Raw genomic sequence first — 19,149 nt, 5'->3', positions numbered from 1 at the left:
TATAGTCCCTCTACTAAACATATTTTTTAATATATTTTTACATAAAAGGGCTATTATGTTACAAAGGTTGTCATTCTAAGGGTGTTAAGTGCGATTTTAGAGACTTGAGGGGTGTTAGGTGTGATTAGAAAAAACCTCAAGGGAGGTTTTTGAAATTATCTCTTATATAATCCTAATAACAGTGCAGCAATGATAGATGTCAAGATATTTAAAAATTGCAATGTTAGCCAAAAAAACACTTCTTAAATCCAAGGTTATAGACTTGTAGTAATGTCAAGATATTAAAAAAAAATGCAATGTTAGCCAAAAAAAAAAAAAAATGCTTAAATCCAAGGTTATAGCTTTCAACATTACACACCAATGACATAACAACAAAAAACAAAAAACAAAAAACAAATAAAATGAATGGCTTAAATTGATCCTATGCAATATTTGAAGCCTAAACTTTAGAAACTAGAAAGATTTTTTTTAATAGTATAGAGATATAAATTACACAATTTATATCTCATGCGCCCGCTTCCCCTCCCTCATACCGTGGATCGATGTTTATGGGTTTGGGTTGTCTTGTTCATGAACTAACAAAAAAGAAAAGAAAAGAAAAGAAAAAGCTTCCAAAACTATGTTGCTTTTTGATCACTCTGTTTGATCTTCACCCAAACAGTGACTATTTGAGAGGAAACACTATAACATCATCCAAAACAGGACCACATATGTGACCATAGTCATGAAGCTTTGTGTGATAATTTGGGCTATAAAAGGTTATTCTTGTTCTGTTTGAAAGTGCTTGAAACTTGAGGATGGCAGTCTTGGATCCACCAATTCCAGTTGATGTAAATGAAACTTTTATGGTTTTCCTAGCTGCAAAAGCTTCAATCGTCATTGATCCATGACAACCATTCCTAGCATCCCCAAAAGCGAAGGAAAGAAAGTAGAACTTGTTAGGTACTGTTCTTATGATTTGTGCAATAGCTGTTTCTATTCCTCCAACCAATTCAATAGCTGCAAGTCCCTGGGGAACGGAGAAATGCTTCGAGTCAACATACTTAACTGGTTTGAGGGATTCAACAATCCATCCAGGGAGCGATGAGTAGATGTCCGTCCTCTTAGGGAGGAGCAGCACCCCAGTTGAGAAATTCTTGAACACATGAGGGCCGGTTTCAAAATCACCATTTTTGACCAAGTTACCTGCATAGCTTCAGTGCAAATTAGGAGCTTTCTATGAATTATAAAATATACATTGCATTGGTTAACATTTACTATATATTTAGAAGAAACTACAAATTTATATTTTAAAGATAGTGTCTTCGTGAACGAATATCGACAGTCAATAATAAAAGGAACAAAAAGGCAGTTGGGTTGTGATCAACTTACGACGATTGCCCAACAATTCAGACAATTATTTTGGGATAAATGTTAATGGCACTCCTTTCTCTGTGAACGGCACCCTTTTTTTTTTCAACCTTTTGCCATGTGAATCAGATAAAAATTGCCATGTTTTTCTTTGAATTTACAACTGCCATTAGAAAAGTCAAGAGGAGTATCATTAACAGATAAGTGTGTGCCATTAACATTTTTCTTGTACTGGCCAATATCGAGCTTTCACAAATCTGCTTAAAGATCTGGGAGGCAGATGATATTGGAAAAAAATTCCAAATTTGGAAGAGGACTTACCCTTAGTGTATCTGAGAGGAAGTATCTCCTTGATTGCAATTGCATCCAGAAGAGGTCCACAGGTAGGATCCTCTTGAATTCCAGGATTATGAAATGTAACCTTGAAAACATCAGAAGTTGCCTTAACAGCCCATGCATAAGTATCACCACCATCGCTGCTAAACAGTGTTTGAATTGGGAGTTCAGTCGAAAAACCAGGGACAGAACCCCTTAGCTTCTCATCTTGGGCACAAGTCCTGGTGACTGCAAAGGTCAATGAGTACATTGCTCCAGGTTTCACCTTAACATATTGAGATATGGAAGCCTCATTTCCAAGCCTCGCTGCCTGAGCCCCACGAGGGATTGCGAAGTAAAAACCACCAGGTTGCGGTCCACTTGAAACATATTCAACTATGCCATGAATTTCCCATTTGGGCAAGGAGTATTTTCCTATGATCTGTCTTTTCTTAAGGTTTGATACCTTTGGCCCTTCCTCAAAGTTACCATTTTCTAGTAGACCTGCAAAATGTAAACAGGAATATGGTTAGAAAAACATACTACTACTGCCAGTTATGAGTAAATTTTTCTCCTTGTTCTTGTATCCTGCCATTGTTCGAATTTTTCAGAAAAAATAATAATAAAGAGGAAGAGTACATAGAAGGTCAGTTCATATCAATGATTAAAAAGAAGTCCAGAGCGAAAAACCTTTTCCAAGTATCGAAAAGACAAGTCAAACACCATTAGATTCAAAATCAAAAATTCAAACGGGTTCGTGTTGCTCTTGATGTTGAACATGTTAGAGAAAATTAACGCTGCGCATTTGATTTTTCTACAATTTACGTGGATCATGTTTGCATGTCAAGTGAAATTAATAGGTAAGATTTGATATTCGCTCCGTCATGTGCTGAGTGCTGACATAAAAATGATATGGTAAAGTGACTTTATTTGGCATAAACCCAAAAAAAAAAAAAAAAAATTGTACCAGGGTTAGCTCGTACCTAAGAAAAGTTAATTTAGCAATTTTATATGAAAAAAATTAAAGACTATTTAAAGCATACCATCAAGAAATGGCGCAACAGCCGCGAAAGAAAGGCTTTGGTAAATACACATTATGAATAAAATGCAGAGGGAGAGAATGGAAGCCATTTTTAGCAGTGAAACTGCCAATGTGACGCAGGATAAAAGCAAATGAGAATGTATACATATATTTAAAACTTAAGTTAGAAGGTCTAAGAATAGATAAGAGGGACATGTTATCATGCCATACAACCAGGCTTGAGTGTGTCGGATTGTCTCAATTTCTCGTTCCCAAAACAAAAAACAAATATTAGGCCCATCTTGGACATTAATCTAGCCGTTGAGATGAGTGATAAAGTCTGCAATTCCATTTCCAAAGGGTACTGAAGTCTTCATAGGTTGGCGTGATTTGTACTATGTACTTTGAATCTCTGGATATCCCACATGACGAAGCTTCATTTCTTTTATTTCAGTTCTTGATATTCAAATACCTCCAAAGTACTTTCAAGGTCTTGCTTGGCACTTGAGATTGGATCTTGAGTTTCTTTATTCTAACGGCATCTTCTAATGAACTATATAAGCATGTGTAGATCATATGCTTCACTTATCTATTGAGTGAGACATTAATTGAATGTCAAAATAATAAACATGGGATTGGCATTGTAAAGGAACCAACGTATTGATCCCAATTGATAACTAATCTCGTAATTGATATGAAAGCATTTTACTAGTTATGGTTAGAAGTTTTTGGCGATGTTGAAGATCGGGTAAAAACATCATCCTTAAAATACCAACTCCAAGAATTGCGAGCACGTGGCCGTACTTGGGTACGGTGATGAGTATAAATTTCTGAAGCAGATCCCTCAATCAAATCTCCATTAGTAGATTTAATAGGTGCCTCCCCTAGTAGTTTAGTTGCATTAAAATACCAACAAAAATCTTGATTAAAATACATACCAAGCTTAATTTTTTTTGGGTTATTATCGCTATCCCTTTAAACTATATTACTACTGTCAATTATACCCCTAACATTATCTTTTAGTCATTTCACCCTATAAGTAATTCAATCCAACATGTTAAGAAATTTTAGACAAAAATATTCCGTTATTTTATAGCATTATCACATTATTATCGCTTTATCCCTTTAAACTATATTACTACTATCAATTTAACCCCTAACATTATCTTTTAGTCATTTCACCCTATAAGTAATTCAATCCAACATGTTAAGAAATTTTAGACAAAAATATTCCGTTATTTTATAGCATTATCACATTATTATTATTATCACTTTATCCCTTAAAATTATAGTGATACAGTCGTTTTAATTCCTAACATTATTTTCTAGGCATTTTATCTCATCGTTAATCTAACTAATATGGTCAAAAAAATTTTAATATATTTACTCTTTTTTGTATATAATTAAAAATAAAAAAATTGAAAAGGTTATTCTTCCTTTTTTTTTTACTTTAAGAGATCCAAAAACATAAAAATAAAATGATTCTCTCAAAATTTTTTTCACACTTATTAATATTTGGAAAAGAAAAGAAGATAGGAAAGAAGGAGACAGAATATCAGATTTTGCAAAGAAAGAAAATAAAGAAGAGTCTAGCATTATCATATTACTTTAAGGTTGTCGGAATTAGGATTGGAATTTGGTCGTAAACAGAAAAGTGAATTAATTTTTGGGTAAAAAACAAAAAAGCCCCCTGTGATAAACCTAATACACAGAAAAGCCCCCCATGGTTTCAAAATATATAACACGACCCCTCATGCTTTGAACTAAATTGTAAAAGTGACGGAATCCGTTAAACTTAACGGAAATGGTCAAAATGACCAAAATACCCTGATATAATTAAACAAAAGACAGCTCAAAAAAATCATTTGTTTTATTTTCTAAGTAGAGAGAATTGAGAGTTAAGGGGTAGAATAGGTATATTTGATAAAAATTAAGTATAAATTTTTTTTTTAGGTTCCAATAAGTCATTTCCGTTAAGTTTAACGAATTCCGTCACCTTTACAATTTAGTTCAAAGCATGAGGTGTCGTGTTGTATATTTTGAAACCATAAGGGACTTTTCTGTGTATTAGGCTTACTACAGGGGTTTTTTTTTGTTTTTAACCCTTAATTTTTATATAATAAAAGTATTTGATTCTTTCTTATTTGTATTTAAAAAAAAAGAATTGAACTCTCTCTCTCTCTCTCTCTCTCTCTCTCGCTCTCTCTCTCCCCCGTTCCCCTTCCTATCTTTCTATTTTTTTCAATATTAATAAAATTGTCAAGAAGAAAGAGATTAGCACTTTGACTTTTTTTTCTTGATACTAAAAAGAAGAAGAGTCACTCTAAATTTTTTATTATTTTTATCATACAAAAAGGAGGGTACTTTCTTCTAAAATTCTTTAACTTACTAAGTTAATTTAATGGTGGGATAAATTGTTTAAAAAAAACTCTATGGAGTAAATTGATAATGAGGTTATAGTTTAAGGGGATAAAGTGATAATAATTTTAAGGGCTAAACATGTCTTTTTACTTTAATTAATATACTCCATTAAATTTGATCGTTAGTTTTGGAGGCAAAATGACTATAAAATAACGTTAAGGAAACAATTGATAGTGGCACTGAACGTTAAGAGGGTAAAGTGATAATAACCCTCCTTTTTTTATAGTTGTCAGTGTGGGTCTGGAGCCTCCCACAGTAGTTTAGTTGGATTACAATTGACCTTCTACCAAAAAAAAGAGTTCTTGATTAAAATACAAATCAAGCTTAATTTTTTTTAAGTCGTTACTATCGGCCTGGTTTTGATTAGTAGTGGAGTGTGATTTCCACCTAATAATAAACACTCCATTCTTTATTTGGATTTTATACAACCTTTTCTTGGCATCCCTTTTGGTTTACTTGCAACACGTATCATAAGATTTCAATAACAATATTATGGACTCGATAACATTTTTCATAATGATTTTAAATCCCATCCTCCACTCTAGCAAATTTTTAACTTCACTATTCAGCTTGCATTATACTGTGAACTTTTTTTCTTAAATATAAATAGGAGATTTCTCTTACTTACATTCACCCCTTCTTACTATCCGACCCATTCATCTCCCAGCATGTCCCTATTAAAGGACAATGCTACGGTATTGCAAGTAATAGTAACAACAATGGGGTAATGCACTACTGCCGGATTCCATTAACTTTGGCAAAAGATTAGTTTTTTAGCATTTTTTCCAATATCGTATTAAATAATCAATATTAGTGTTGGTAAGTTTATTAGAAAATTGGTAAGTACATCCCCTAAAACAGTAAGTTTTAGTCATATAGGAAATTTACAATTTCAGTAAATTTGCTGGTTGATAAAATTTATTTTTCTTTAAGTTAAACTTACTATTAAAATTTAAAAAATTTTGTGAATTCTTAACCGTTTCAAATTTTAATAGAGAGTTCTATCACATGGAAGGACACTTTATAACTCAAAAAGAAAAATTTTACCCTTTTTTTTTTTTTTGTTTTAAGCACTAAAACCCATAGCCATTTGCACTTTTCTCACTAACTTTATTTTTTATTGTAGTTTCACCCTTGACTAGCAATCACCACTAACGGTTCAATAAAAAGATATTAATTACCTCAACCAATAAAAAAATTCACATGCCCATATAATCTATTGTGTAATTTAAATTAAATTCATTTCATGTACAAAAGAATCCTAAAATAATTACCACAACAGATTACCATGTTATATTTTTAACAACAAAATCATTGTTTGTTGAAAATTTAAAAAATCCATGACATGTGTATGAGCGATATTTTACCACATTTATATCTTACATCTACTCATTCATGTTAATTTGAGAAGGAATATTTTTTATAATAGCAACATTGTGAATTTAATTAACAGATTGAGATTTTTTAAAACATAAAAGTGAAATATATACTTGGGAAAGTAGTTTGATTTTCCCAAAAGAAAGAAAATTGTTTTAGTTTAACAATTGTTGTCATTGACACTTCATTTTCTTGACCAACTTTTATAAAGGTAAACTTAGTGTCGTTAACAATAATTGAAGTGTCATTAGCATTACTCTATCTGGATGTAAATATTTAAACTTTGTAATGAAATAAATAATAGGTACTTAAAAAACTAAAAAGCAATAGGTACTCAATTGCTACGATTCAAACTACAAATTCCTTCAATGCATAAGTGGTATATGCTACAATATATTTCCATTTATAGAAAACCACTATTGATATTCTTTAAAAAGAATCACATTTTCATTTTCATGTTGCAATTGAAATCCCCTAACCTGTCATATGCATCGCATGTCAACCAATTATTAGATTAGTTATTATTTATACAAATCATGCCTAAACTCATAATGTGACATGTATGGCAGTTGCTCACCATTATACTCATGGTGTTGTCATTTTTTCTATTTGTTTTGTCAAGGTATAAAGTTCTTTTGATTATATTGGTGAAAAAGCATACAATCTGTGTAATGTAAGCAAGATTTACTAATTTTCGAGTAAAAATAACCACTATATTAGAAAGGCCACAAAATTTGATTTTATTGTGTTTTAAATCGAAGCATTTTTACCAATAACAATAATAGGAATAGTGAAGTTAGTGCAAATTTCAAAACAAGAAGCAATATACACTCGATTATGGTATGTAAATTTAAGATTATTATAAAATTATAGTTTTAGCCATTTACATACTATTTGTCCATAAAAAACTTAAATTTATTTTCATGAATATTATGGGTAAGCTTCACAAGTGCGATGTTAAGTTTCAACAATAAAGTGATAAGCATAGTTAGTAAAATATGGGATGGATATAACACGGGTATGGACCTATACCATAAGTTAGAAAAAAAAATATGTATAAATCTAGAGTTATTCTTATATACACTAACAATGTGTACAATATCACGATTAGATACATGACACATATATAAAATTTGGATTAATTTAAATTCAGATTGTGTATCACGCATCCAATAGCGAAAGTGCCAATATATAGAAGATTAATTCATAAATCTATATGTGGACTAACAATATTTAAAAGTTATGGAACGACAAATATGGATTAAATTACTATAATTTTCAAAGATTATGCTACATTAAGACAACTTTAACTCTTATTCTTTTGTCTTAGATTATAAATTTATTAAAACTTTATTACCTTAGGTATTAAATTATAAAAATTATGATATATAGACAGGCGGCATGGAAGAATGTTCTTATTGTTATCCAAAATTTCAAAATAATTGAGTATAATTCGGGGAGAAGTAGAAGAAGAAGTAGAATTGTACTGCAACTGGAGTCTATACCCGACCCCACTTGTACGGATGTACCGGACATTTAGTGCCAGGTTGGCACCCCAACGACAAAAATATATATATACCTCATTTGGCGCTTATTTTAGGTAACTGCGCCTCCGGCGAAAGAAGCCTCTTCAACATTCAACAAGCATGGACAATCACCACCAGCAGAGGGAGGAGCAGCCATACCTCCTCCATGATCACCTCCTCCACCACCACTGGCCGCCCTTGCAGGGCCAACAGCAGCAGCCACTGCAACATCAACACCAGCCGTATCTCCTCGATGATCAGCAGCAACCGGTTCAGCAAGGCATAATTCTCCACGAAAATTCACAGAATTTTCTGGATTCTATGCCACGCGGTTACAGGTTTTGCCCCACTGATGAAGAGCTAATTGTACACTACTTGAGGAAAAGGATCGCCAAGGCTCCATTACCACTTAACAGAATTCATGAAGCCAATGTCTACGGCCACAATCCTCAAGAACTTACAAGTTAGTATCTATACAATTGAAAAAACTTTATGTTATTCTAACAGCTGTTTTTCTAGTTTTCGGATAAAGAACTCGGAAAACATCTTTTAGGCGTTTTCTCGATAAATATGTTCTGAAAACCCTTTCGGGAACTTTACTCCATGCGAAGGAAAGTATTTGACATAGTCTGATGTTCTTATAACAATATGCTATGTACAAGTGTTTGCTGTTTAACGATAGAGCATAATTGAACCCCTTTTAATTCCATAATCCCCAATTAATTAGGCAAAATCTTTGAAATTTAAACCATCTTTAGGCTTCATGATTTCAAGTTTTTTGATTGGTTTCTTTCGATTGTGGATTTTATTGTGAATTGTGTTCCACGAAAAATAGTTGGTGGACCAAAAAAATACCCTAAAATACTACCCACCACCTTAGATCACGAAAACACCATCGTCATAGAGATGAGATTTGGGGTTAGAGGGTTTCTCATTGATGCACGTACGTAAAAGTGATTAGTTTAGGGTTTGGGCTATGTGTCTAATTTAATAACTAACATTCTTGTCTGTCTGAAAAATGGGTATTTGTCCCTAACAAAATTTGAATAAAAGCAGCCTTGATAAATAAATTATGATCCCCTTTTTCTTTATTTTGTTGTAATATTGCATGACTATGCTATATATTTGCTTATTTCTTTTTTGATTATATATGCGCAGATAGATACAAATCGGATAGCTTTCATAACGTGAACGGATGGTACTTCTTCACCTATTTGACGAACAAATACCCCAAAGGCAGCCGTCCCTCTCGATCATGTGGAGATGGTGGATTTTGGAAACCCACCGGCAAAGACAAGAAGATTTATTACAATGGCAATACCGTCGGCTACCGGAAGTCACTAGATTTCTTACTTGGGCCTGGTCAAAAAACGGCTTGGAAGATGCATGAATATAGAATTCATGCAAATAACCCCAAGGTACAAGCCAGTACTTATTTTCTGATTAACTTGCTTTATATATTATTTATATACTTCAAGGTATTCTTATAATCTTTTCAATGGACAGTAATAAGAATAACAATTCATGCTATGCTTATTCTCACTTCTTCTCTTCTCCTTCTCATCTGATTATTTCATGAAACATTTTAATGTCTTTTATGTGTTATCTATGCATGTCTTAGTTTGGATATATAGGCACATTTTGGATGTTTATACACATAGTGCGCCTAGGTAGCTAGACATATATGTTGCCCAACCAACGATGGATTTGAAGATGTAACATGCATGCACATGTAAATTTCAGAACCAACATAGAAAAATTTTCAAAAAAAATATGAATATATAGAACTTGGGAGGAGATTTCCTCTCCCTGCGCTCCCAGTTTTCATGCTTGAGTCCAACAGATATAATCATTAGAAGGTAGAAATCTTCATATACAGCATAAGAATAAGTTTTCAGTAGGAAACAAGTTAGGGTTTTTTTTTTTTTTTTTTTTTTTTGATAATTTTCGGGAAGTGGTGATTAAAACTCTTTGACAACCGAGCTCTACCCACCAAGTCAAGAACAATTTACTTCTTGATTTCTGTCAGTATAGTACATACATACACTATTATGTAAAAGAGTAGTGGTGTCCACTTCTTAATCTACAAGTCTTTACAACAATATTCTACTAAGTGCTCAGTAACCACTTCTCAAATAATATAGGCTGTCCATTTGCATGGCTTTTTTTATTTCCAAACTCCATTATACATTACTAACATGTTGTTCATTTTTGACAGTCGGATCCAGTTTTGTGTAGATTGTATATGAACATAAAACGCAAAAACAAAGATGAAAATGAAGGTGACACGGAAGAATTGATGAGGGAAAATCTTGACCAGTGTCTTACAGTGAATGAAGCTCCCATGCAGAATGAGGACAATGATTTGGCTGCTGGTTCTACAAACGATCAATGTATGGAGTATATTACCAGCGCTCTAGACACAGGAGGTGATGCCAATTCAAACCAGGTTATCTATGATCTTTCTAGTTTCCAATTTCCTCATGATCTATTTCAAGATTTCCAAGGATACACTAATTCTCATGGTGGGCTCGAAGCAATTACTCAAAGTACTCAAGAGTTCACTGAACCGTTCCATTTATCAAAGGGTACCATGATGCCCTCTAATTTGAGTATGGAACCGGTCCATTTATCAGGGGGTACCATGATCCCCTCTGATTTCAATATGGAGGATGTTTGGAAGTATGCTATTGGTGGTACTGATTTGTCCAACTTAGCATGGCAAAATGGTTGTGCTGGTGGTTATGTGTCAATATGACCTCTCTCAAAATTGATGGTGAGAATTCAGGCAATAAGTAGAAGTATCATACATATTTTGATTACAGTAGTGGTGTTGTTGTATGCAATGTATAAACAAGGACAAGGATTTTAGCAGGTTTTAATTACTAATTTCGTCTTGATTGATATGGGCAACAATCCATGCTTGTTTCTTTACTTACTTAATTTTCACTTATGTATATGTTGAGTTTTTTCCTTATGGTCTATGTGTAGTGTATATTTGCGATTTTTCTTCTTCCTTTCAAACATGAACACTTCCACATCCTATGGTTAGCTATATTAATTACAAGCCTTCAAAACAACTTACTTATAAATTATTTTCACATATGCTAGTCTTTAGTTAAAAATAAATAATTTGTAATTAGTTAAAATTTTTTTCATAACCATGAGCGGTCAAAAGAATTGGTAGGTCATCAGGACAGATTGCGCTTTTAAAACAAAACTCTATGACGGATAGACTGAATGGATTATCGATTGATGGTTTGGTGGTTACATTAATTTAGTATGTTCTCCCTTCCAATGAAAAAAGAAAATGACTAGCAACCCAAATACTAAATTCAAGTTTTCAAAATCAGGATCCAACGAATAAATCGTTTAAAAACACACATACATACACACATGAATACATCAAATCATATTTCAGATTATATAATCCTAATAACAGATACATCAAATCATAGCTCAAATTATATAACGGGATAATTTCAGAAACCTTCTTTGAGGTTTTTCCTAATCACACCTAGCACCCCTAAAGTTTTTGAAATCACACTTAGCACCCTTAGAATGACAACTTTTGTAGCATATCAACCCGTTTAGGTAAAAATAGTATTAAAAATGTATTTAAGAGAGAGACTATAATATTCTTCCACATTCGCCCTTTTGCAAGTTGATTTTTGAAAACTAGAAGATGAAAATAAAAACAAGTTGATTCCTTTTTGCCTTTTCATATTTCTTATGCAAGAAAAGGCAAGAAAAAGGAAAAAACATTTATGTTCGATTATGTAAAAATAAAGTAACAAAAATGCCATAAAATTTGGGCTCTATTTTTTTTGCATATGCAACAGAAGATAGGTTTTGAGGTACTTAGATAATCTAAACATAGAAAATCTATCTTTTTTTAACTACGATTTTATCTTGTTATGTAGTTTAATCAGTAAGAGGTGAGGGAAAAATATGTTAAAATCATTCATTTGGTGAAAAAAATGCTGGGATGCAATTGAAATCATGGAAAAAATGCATATTAAATATACCTATAATGGTTTTCAATTATCAAAAACAAAATTTTTGAAAAAACTGGTTAACAAACAGTATTCAAAATTTTTTTTCCCTTTCTATCAAAAACTTTGGCACAGATCTTATAATGGTCATATGAATCAACAAAAATGATACAATTCAGCAGTTATTGTACTTACACTCCTTCAATTTCTATGTAAATATTGTAGTTCTATTTGTTTTTATTTTAATCTTCTAAAATTTAAAAATCAACTAACAAAAGGGCAAAATTGGAAGAATACTATAGTCCCTCTACTAAACATATTTTTTAATATATTTTTACATAAAAGGGCTATTATGTTACAAAGGTTGTCATTCTAAGGGTGTTAAGTGCGATTTTAGAGACTTGAGGGGTGTTAGGTGTGATTAGAAAAAACCTCAAGGGAGGTTTTTGAAATTATCTCTTATATAATCCTAATAACAGTGCAGCAATGATAGATGTCAAGATATTTAAAAATTGCAATGTTAGCCAAAAAAACACTTCTTAAATCCAAGGTTATAGACTTGTAGTAATGTCAAGATATTAAAAAAAAATGCAATGTTAGCCAAAAAAAAAAAAAAATGCTTAAATCCAAGGTTATAGCTTTCAACATTACACACCAATGACATAACAACAAAAAACAAAAAACAAAAAACAAATAAAATGAATGGCTTAAATTGATCCTATGCAATATTTGAAGCCTAAACTTTAGAAACTAGAAAGATTTTTTTTAATAGTATAGAGATATAAATTACACAATTTATATCTCATGCGCCCGCTTCCCCTCCCTCATACCGTGGATCGATGTTTATGGGTTTGGGTTGTCTTGTTCATGAACTAACAAAAAAGAAAAGAAAAGAAAAGAAAAAGCTTCCAAAACTATGTTGCTTTTTGATCACTCTGTTTGATCTTCACCCAAACAGTGACTATTTGAGAGGAAACACTATAACATCATCCAAAACAGGACCACATATGTGACCATAGTCATGAAGCTTTGTGTGATAATTTGGGCTATAAAAGGTTATTCTTGTTCTGTTTGAAAGTGCTTGAAACTTGAGGATGGCAGTCTTGGATCCACCAATTCCAGTTGATGTAAATGAAACTTTTATGGTTTTCCTAGCTGCAAAAGCTTCAATCGTCATTGATCCATGACAACCATTCCTAGCATCCCCAAAAGCGAAGGAAAGAAAGTAGAACTTGTTAGGTACTGTTCTTATGATTTGTGCAATAGCTGTTTCTATTCCTCCAACCAATTCAATAGCTGCAAGTCCCTGGGGAACGGAGAAATGCTTCGAGTCAACATACTTAACTGGTTTGAGGGATTCAACAATCCATCCAGGGAGCGATGAGTAGATGTCCGTCCTCTTAGGGAGGAGCAGCACCCCAGTTGAGAAATTCTTGAACACATGAGGGCCGGTTTCAAAATCACCATTTTTGACCAAGTTACCTGCATAGCTTCAGTGCAAATTAGGAGCTTTCTATGAATTATAAAATATACATTGCATTGGTTAACATTTACTATATATTTAGAAGAAACTACAAATTTATATTTTAAAGATAGTGTCTTCGTGAACGAATATCGACAGTCAATAATAAAAGGAACAAAAAGGCAGTTGGGTTGTGATCAACTTACGACGATTGCCCAACAATTCAGACAATTATTTTGGGATAAATGTTAATGGCACTCCTTTCTCTGTGAACGGCACCCTTTTTTTTTTCAACCTTTTGCCATGTGAATCAGATAAAAATTGCCATGTTTTTCTTTGAATTTACAACTGCCATTAGAAAAGTCAAGAGGAGTATCATTAACAGATAAGTGTGTGCCATTAACATTTTTCTTGTACTGGCCAATATCGAGCTTTCACAAATCTGCTTAAAGATCTGGGAGGCAGATGATATTGGAAAAAAATTCCAAATTTGGAAGAGGACTTACCCTTAGTGTATCTGAGAGGAAGTATCTCCTTGATTGCAATTGCATCCAGAAGAGGTCCACAGGTAGGATCCTCTTGAATTCCAGGATTATGAAATGTAACCTTGAAAACATCAGAAGTTGCCTTAACAGCCCATGCATAAGTATCACCACCATCGCTGCTAAACAGTGTTTGAATTGGGAGTTCAGTCGAAAAACCAGGGACAGAACCCCTTAGCTTCTCATCTTGGGCACAAGTCCTGGTGACTGCAAAGGTCAATGAGTACATTGCTCCAGGTTTCACCTTAACATATTGAGATATGGAAGCCTCATTTCCAAGCCTCGCTGCCTGAGCCCCACGAGGGATTGCGAAGTAAAAACCACCAGGTTGCGGTCCACTTGAAACATATTCAACTATGCCATGAATTTCCCATTTGGGCAAGGAGTATTTTCCTATGATCTGTCTTTTCTTAAGGTTTGATACCTTTGGCCCTTCCTCAAAGTTACCATTTTCTAGTAGACCTGCAAAATGTAAACAGGAATATGGTTAGAAAAACATACTACTACTGCCAGTTATGAGTAAATTTTTCTCCTTGTTCTTGTATCCTGCCATTGTTCGAATTTTTCAGAAAAAATAATAATAAAGAGGAAGAGTACATAGAAGGTCAGTTCATATCAATGATTAAAAAGAAGTCCAGAGCGAAAAACCTTTTCCAAGTATCGAAAAGACAAGTCAAACACCATTAGATTCAAAATCAAAAATTCAAACGGGTTCGTGTTGCTCTTGATGTTGAACATGTTAGAGAAAATTAACGCTGCGCATTTGATTTTTCTACAATTTACGTGGATCATGTTTGCATGTCAAGTGAAATTAATAGGTAAGATTTGATATTCGCTCCGTCATGTGCTGAGTGCTGACATAAAAATGATATGGTAAAGTGACTTTATTTGGCATAAACCCAAAAAAAAAAAAAAAAAATTGTACCAGGGTTAGCTCGTACCTAAGAAAAGTTAATTTAGCAATTTTATATGAAAAAAATTAAAGACTATTTAAAGCATACCATCAAGAAATGGCGCAACAGCCGCGAAAGAAAGGCTTTGGTAAATACACATTATGAATAAAATGCAGAGGGAGAGAATGGAAGCCATTTTTAGCAGTGAAACTGCCAATGTGACGCAGGATAAAAGCAAATGAGAATGTATACATATATTTAAAACTTAAGTTAGAAGGTCTAAGAATAGATAAGAGGGACATGTTATCATGCCATACAACCAGGCTTGAGTGTGTCGGATTGTCTCAATTTCTCGTTCCCAAAACAAAAAACAAATATTAGGCCCATCTTGGACATTAATCTAGCCGTTGAGATGAGTGATAAAGTCTGCAATTCCATTTCCAAAGGGTACTGAAGTCTTCATAGGTTGGCGTGATTTGTACTATGTACTTTGAATCTCTGGATATCCCACATGACGAAGCTTCATTTCTTTTATTTCAGTTCTTGATATTCAAATACCTCCAAAGTACTTTCAAGGTCTTGCTTGGCACTTGAGATTGGATCTTGAGTTTCTTTATTCTAACGGCATCTTCTAATGAACTATATAAGCATGTGTAGATCATATGCTTCACTTATCTATTGAGTGAGACATTAATTGAATGTCAAAATAATAAACATGGGATTGGCATTGTAAAGGAACCAACGTATTGATCCCAATTGATAACTAATCTCGTAATTGATATGAAAGCATTTTACTAGTTATGGTTAGAAGTTTTTGGCGATGTTGAAGATCGGGTAAAAACATCATCCTTAAAATACCAACTCCAAGAATTGCGAGCACGTGGCCGTACTTGGGTACGGTGATGAGTATAAATTTCTGAAGCAGATCCCTCAATCAAATCTCCATTAGTAGATTTAATAGGTGCCTCCCCTAGTAGTTTAGTTGCATTAAAATACCAACAAAAATCTTGATTAAAATACATACCAAGCTTAATTTTTTTTGGGTTATTATCGCTATCCCTTTAAACTATATTACTACTGTCAATTATACCCCTAACATTATCTTTTAGTCATTTCACCCTATAAGTAATTCAATCCAACATGTTAAGAAATTTTAGACAAAAATATTCCGTTATTTTATAGCATTATCACATTATTATCGCTTTATCCCTTTAAACTATATTACTACTATCAATTTAACCCCTAACATTATCTTTTAGTCATTTCACCCTATAAGTAATTCAATCCAACATGTTAAGAAATTTTAGACAAAAATATTCCGTTATTTTATAGCATTATCACATTATTATTATTATCACTTTATCCCTTAAAATTATAGTGATACAGTCGTTTTAATTCCTAACATTATTTTCTAGGCATTTTATCTCATCGTTAATCTAACTAATATGGTCAAAAAATTTTTAATATATTTACTCTTTTTTGTATATAATTAAAAATAAAAAAATTGAAAAGGTTATTCTTCCTTTTTTTTTTACTTTAAGAGATCCAAAAACATAAAAATAAAATGATTCTCTCAAAATTTTTTTCACACTTATTAATATTTGGAAAAGAAAAGAAGATAGGAAAGAAGGAGACAGAATATCAGATTTTGCAAAGAAAGAAAATAAAGAAGAGTCTAGCATTATCATATTACTTTAAGGTTGTCGGAATTAGGATTGGAATTTGGTCGTAAACAGAAAAGTGAATTAATTTTTGGGTAAAAAACAAAAAAGCCCCCTGTGATAAACCTAATACACAGAAAAGCCCCCCATGGTTTCAAAATATATAACACGACCCCTCATGCTTTGAACTAAATTGTAAAAGTGACGGAATCCGTTAAACTTAACGGAAATGGTCAAAATGACCAAAATACCCTGATATAATTAAACAAAAGACAGCTCAAAAAAATCATTTGTTTTATTTTCTAAGTAGAGAGAATTGAGAGTTAAGGGGTAGAATAGGTATATTTGATAAAAATTAAGTATAAATTTTTTTTTTAGGTTCCAATAAGTCATTTCCGTTAAGTTTAACGAATTCCGTCACCTTTACAATTTAGTTCAAAGCATGAGGTGTCGTGTTGTATATTTTGAAACCATAAGGGACTTTTCTGTGTATTAGGCTTACTACAGGGGTTTTTTTTTGTTTTTAACCCTTAATTTTTATATAATAAAAGTATTTGATTCTTTCTTATTTGTATTTAAAAAAAAAGAATTGAACTCTCTCTCTCTCTCTCTCTCTCTCTCTCTCGCTCTCTCTCTCCCCCGTTCCCCTTCCTATCTTTCTATTTTTTTCAATATTAATAAAATTGTCAAGAAGAAAGAGATTAGCACTTTGACTTTTTTTTCTTGATACTAAAAAGAAGAAGAGTCACTCTAAATTTTTTATTATTTTTATCATACAAAAAGGAGGGTACTTTCTTCTAAAATTCTTTAACTTACTAAGTTAATTTAATGGTGGGATAAATTGTTTAAAAAAAACTCTATGGAGTAAATTGATAATGAGGTTATAGTTTAAGGGGATAAAGTGATAATAATTTTAAGGGCTAAACATGTCTTTTTACTTTAATTAATATACTCCATTAAATTTGATCGTTAGTTTTGGAGGCAAAATGACTATAAAATAACGTTAAGGAAACAATTGATAGTGGCACTGAACGTTAAGAGGGTAAAGTGATAATAACCCTCCTTTTTTTATAGTTGTCAGTGTGGGTCTGGAGCCTCCCACAGTAGTTTAGTTGGATTACAATTGACCTTCTACCAAAAAAAAGAGTTCTTGATTAAAATACAAATCAAGCTTAATTTTTTTTAAGTCGTTACTATCGGCCTGGTTTTGATTAGTAGTGGAGTGTGATTTCCACCTAATAATAAACACTCCATTCTTTATTTGGATTTTATACAACCTTTTCTTGGCATCCCTTTTGGTTTACTTGCAACACGTATCATAAGATTTCAATAACAATATTATGGACTCGATAACATTTTTCATAATGATTTTAAATCCCATCCTCCACTCTAGCAAATTTTTAACTTCACTATTCAGCTTGCATTATACTGTGAACTTTTTTTCTTAAATATAAATAGGAGATTTCTCTTACTTACATTCACCCCTTCTTACTATCCGACCCATTCATCTCCCAGCATGTCCCTATTAAAGGACAATGCTACGGTATTGCAAGTAATAGTAACAACAATGGGGTAATGCACTACTGCCGGATTCCATTAACTTTGGCAAAAGATTAGTTTTTTAGCATTTTTTCCAATATCGTATTAAATAATCAATATTAGTGTTGGTAAGTTTATTAGAAAATTGGTAAGTACATCCCCTAAAACAGTAAGTTTTAGTCATATAGGAAATTTACAATTTCAGTAAATTTGCTGGTTGATAAAATTTATTTTTCTTTAAGTTAAACTTACTATTAAAATTTAAAAAATTTTGTGAATTCTTAACCGTTTCAAATTTTAATAGAGAGTTCTATCACATGGAAGGACACTTTATAACTCAAAAAGAAAAATTTTACCCTTTTTTTTTTTTTTGTTTTAAGCACTAAAACCCATAGCCATTTGCACTTTTCTCACTAACTTTATTTTTTATTGTAGTTTCACCCTTGACTAGCAATCACCACTAACGGTTCAATAAAAAGATATTAATTACCTCAACCAATAAAAAAATTCACATGCCCATATAATCTATTGTGTAATTTAAATTAAATTCATTTCATGTACAAAAGAATCCTAAAATAATTACCACAACAGATTACCATGTTATATTTTTAACAACAAAATCATTGTTTGTTGAAAATTTAAAAAATCCATGACATGTGTATGAGCGATATTTTACCACATTTATATCTTACATCTACTCATTCATGTTAATTTGAGAAGGAATATTTTTTATAATAGCAACATTGTGAATTTAATTAACAGATTGAGATTTTTTAAAACATAAAAGTGAAATATATACTTGGGAAAGTAGTTTGATTTTCCCAAAAGAAAGAAAATTGTTTTAGTTTAACAATTGTTGTCATTGACACTTCATTTTCTTGACCAACTTTTATAAAGGTAAACTTAGTGTCGTTAACAATAATTGAAGTGTCATTAGCATTACTCTATCTGGATGTAAATATTTAAACTTTGTAATGAAATAAATAATAGGTACTTGATAAGTGACTAATTTACGTAATAATTGTATGATATTTTATATTATTTTTA

The 19,149-nt window shown here is 32.2% G+C and overlaps 2 protein-coding genes across 2 annotated transcripts; both read right to left on the bottom strand.

Annotated features, from left to right (window-relative positions):
* Positions 1–403: 403 nt before the first annotated feature.
* On the bottom strand, positions 404–2,838 carry LOC140008000 (protein TEEBE-like). The gene is made up of 3 exons (XM_072051643.1): positions 2,709–2,838; positions 1,672–2,169; positions 404–1,185 (listed from the first exon to the last, which is right to left on the bottom strand). The coding sequence occupies exons 1-3, from the start codon at positions 2,794–2,796 to the stop codon at positions 665–667; spliced, it is 1,107 nt and encodes a 368-aa protein (XP_071907744.1). The 5' UTR covers positions 2,797–2,838; the 3' UTR covers positions 404–664.
* Positions 2,839–12,705: 9,867 nt separating this feature from the next.
* Positions 12,706–15,140, bottom strand: LOC113692580 (protein TEEBE-like). Its single transcript, XM_027211000.2, has 3 exons — positions 15,011–15,140; positions 13,974–14,471; positions 12,706–13,487 (listed from the first exon to the last, which is right to left on the bottom strand). Exons 1-3 carry the CDS (start codon positions 15,096–15,098, stop codon positions 12,967–12,969), a joined length of 1,107 nt encoding a protein of 368 aa, XP_027066801.2. The 5' UTR covers positions 15,099–15,140; the 3' UTR covers positions 12,706–12,966.
* Between the last annotated feature and the right edge of the window lie 4,009 nt (positions 15,141–19,149).

The sequence above is a fragment of the Coffea arabica genome, chromosome 6c (genome assembly GCF_036785885.1).
Source record: "Coffea arabica cultivar ET-39 chromosome 6c, Coffea Arabica ET-39 HiFi, whole genome shotgun sequence".
NCBI lineage: Eukaryota > Viridiplantae > Streptophyta > Magnoliopsida > Gentianales > Rubiaceae > Coffea > Coffea arabica.
Note: the sequence above shows the minus strand (reverse complement) of the source record. Positions and strands in the feature narration are given on the sequence as shown.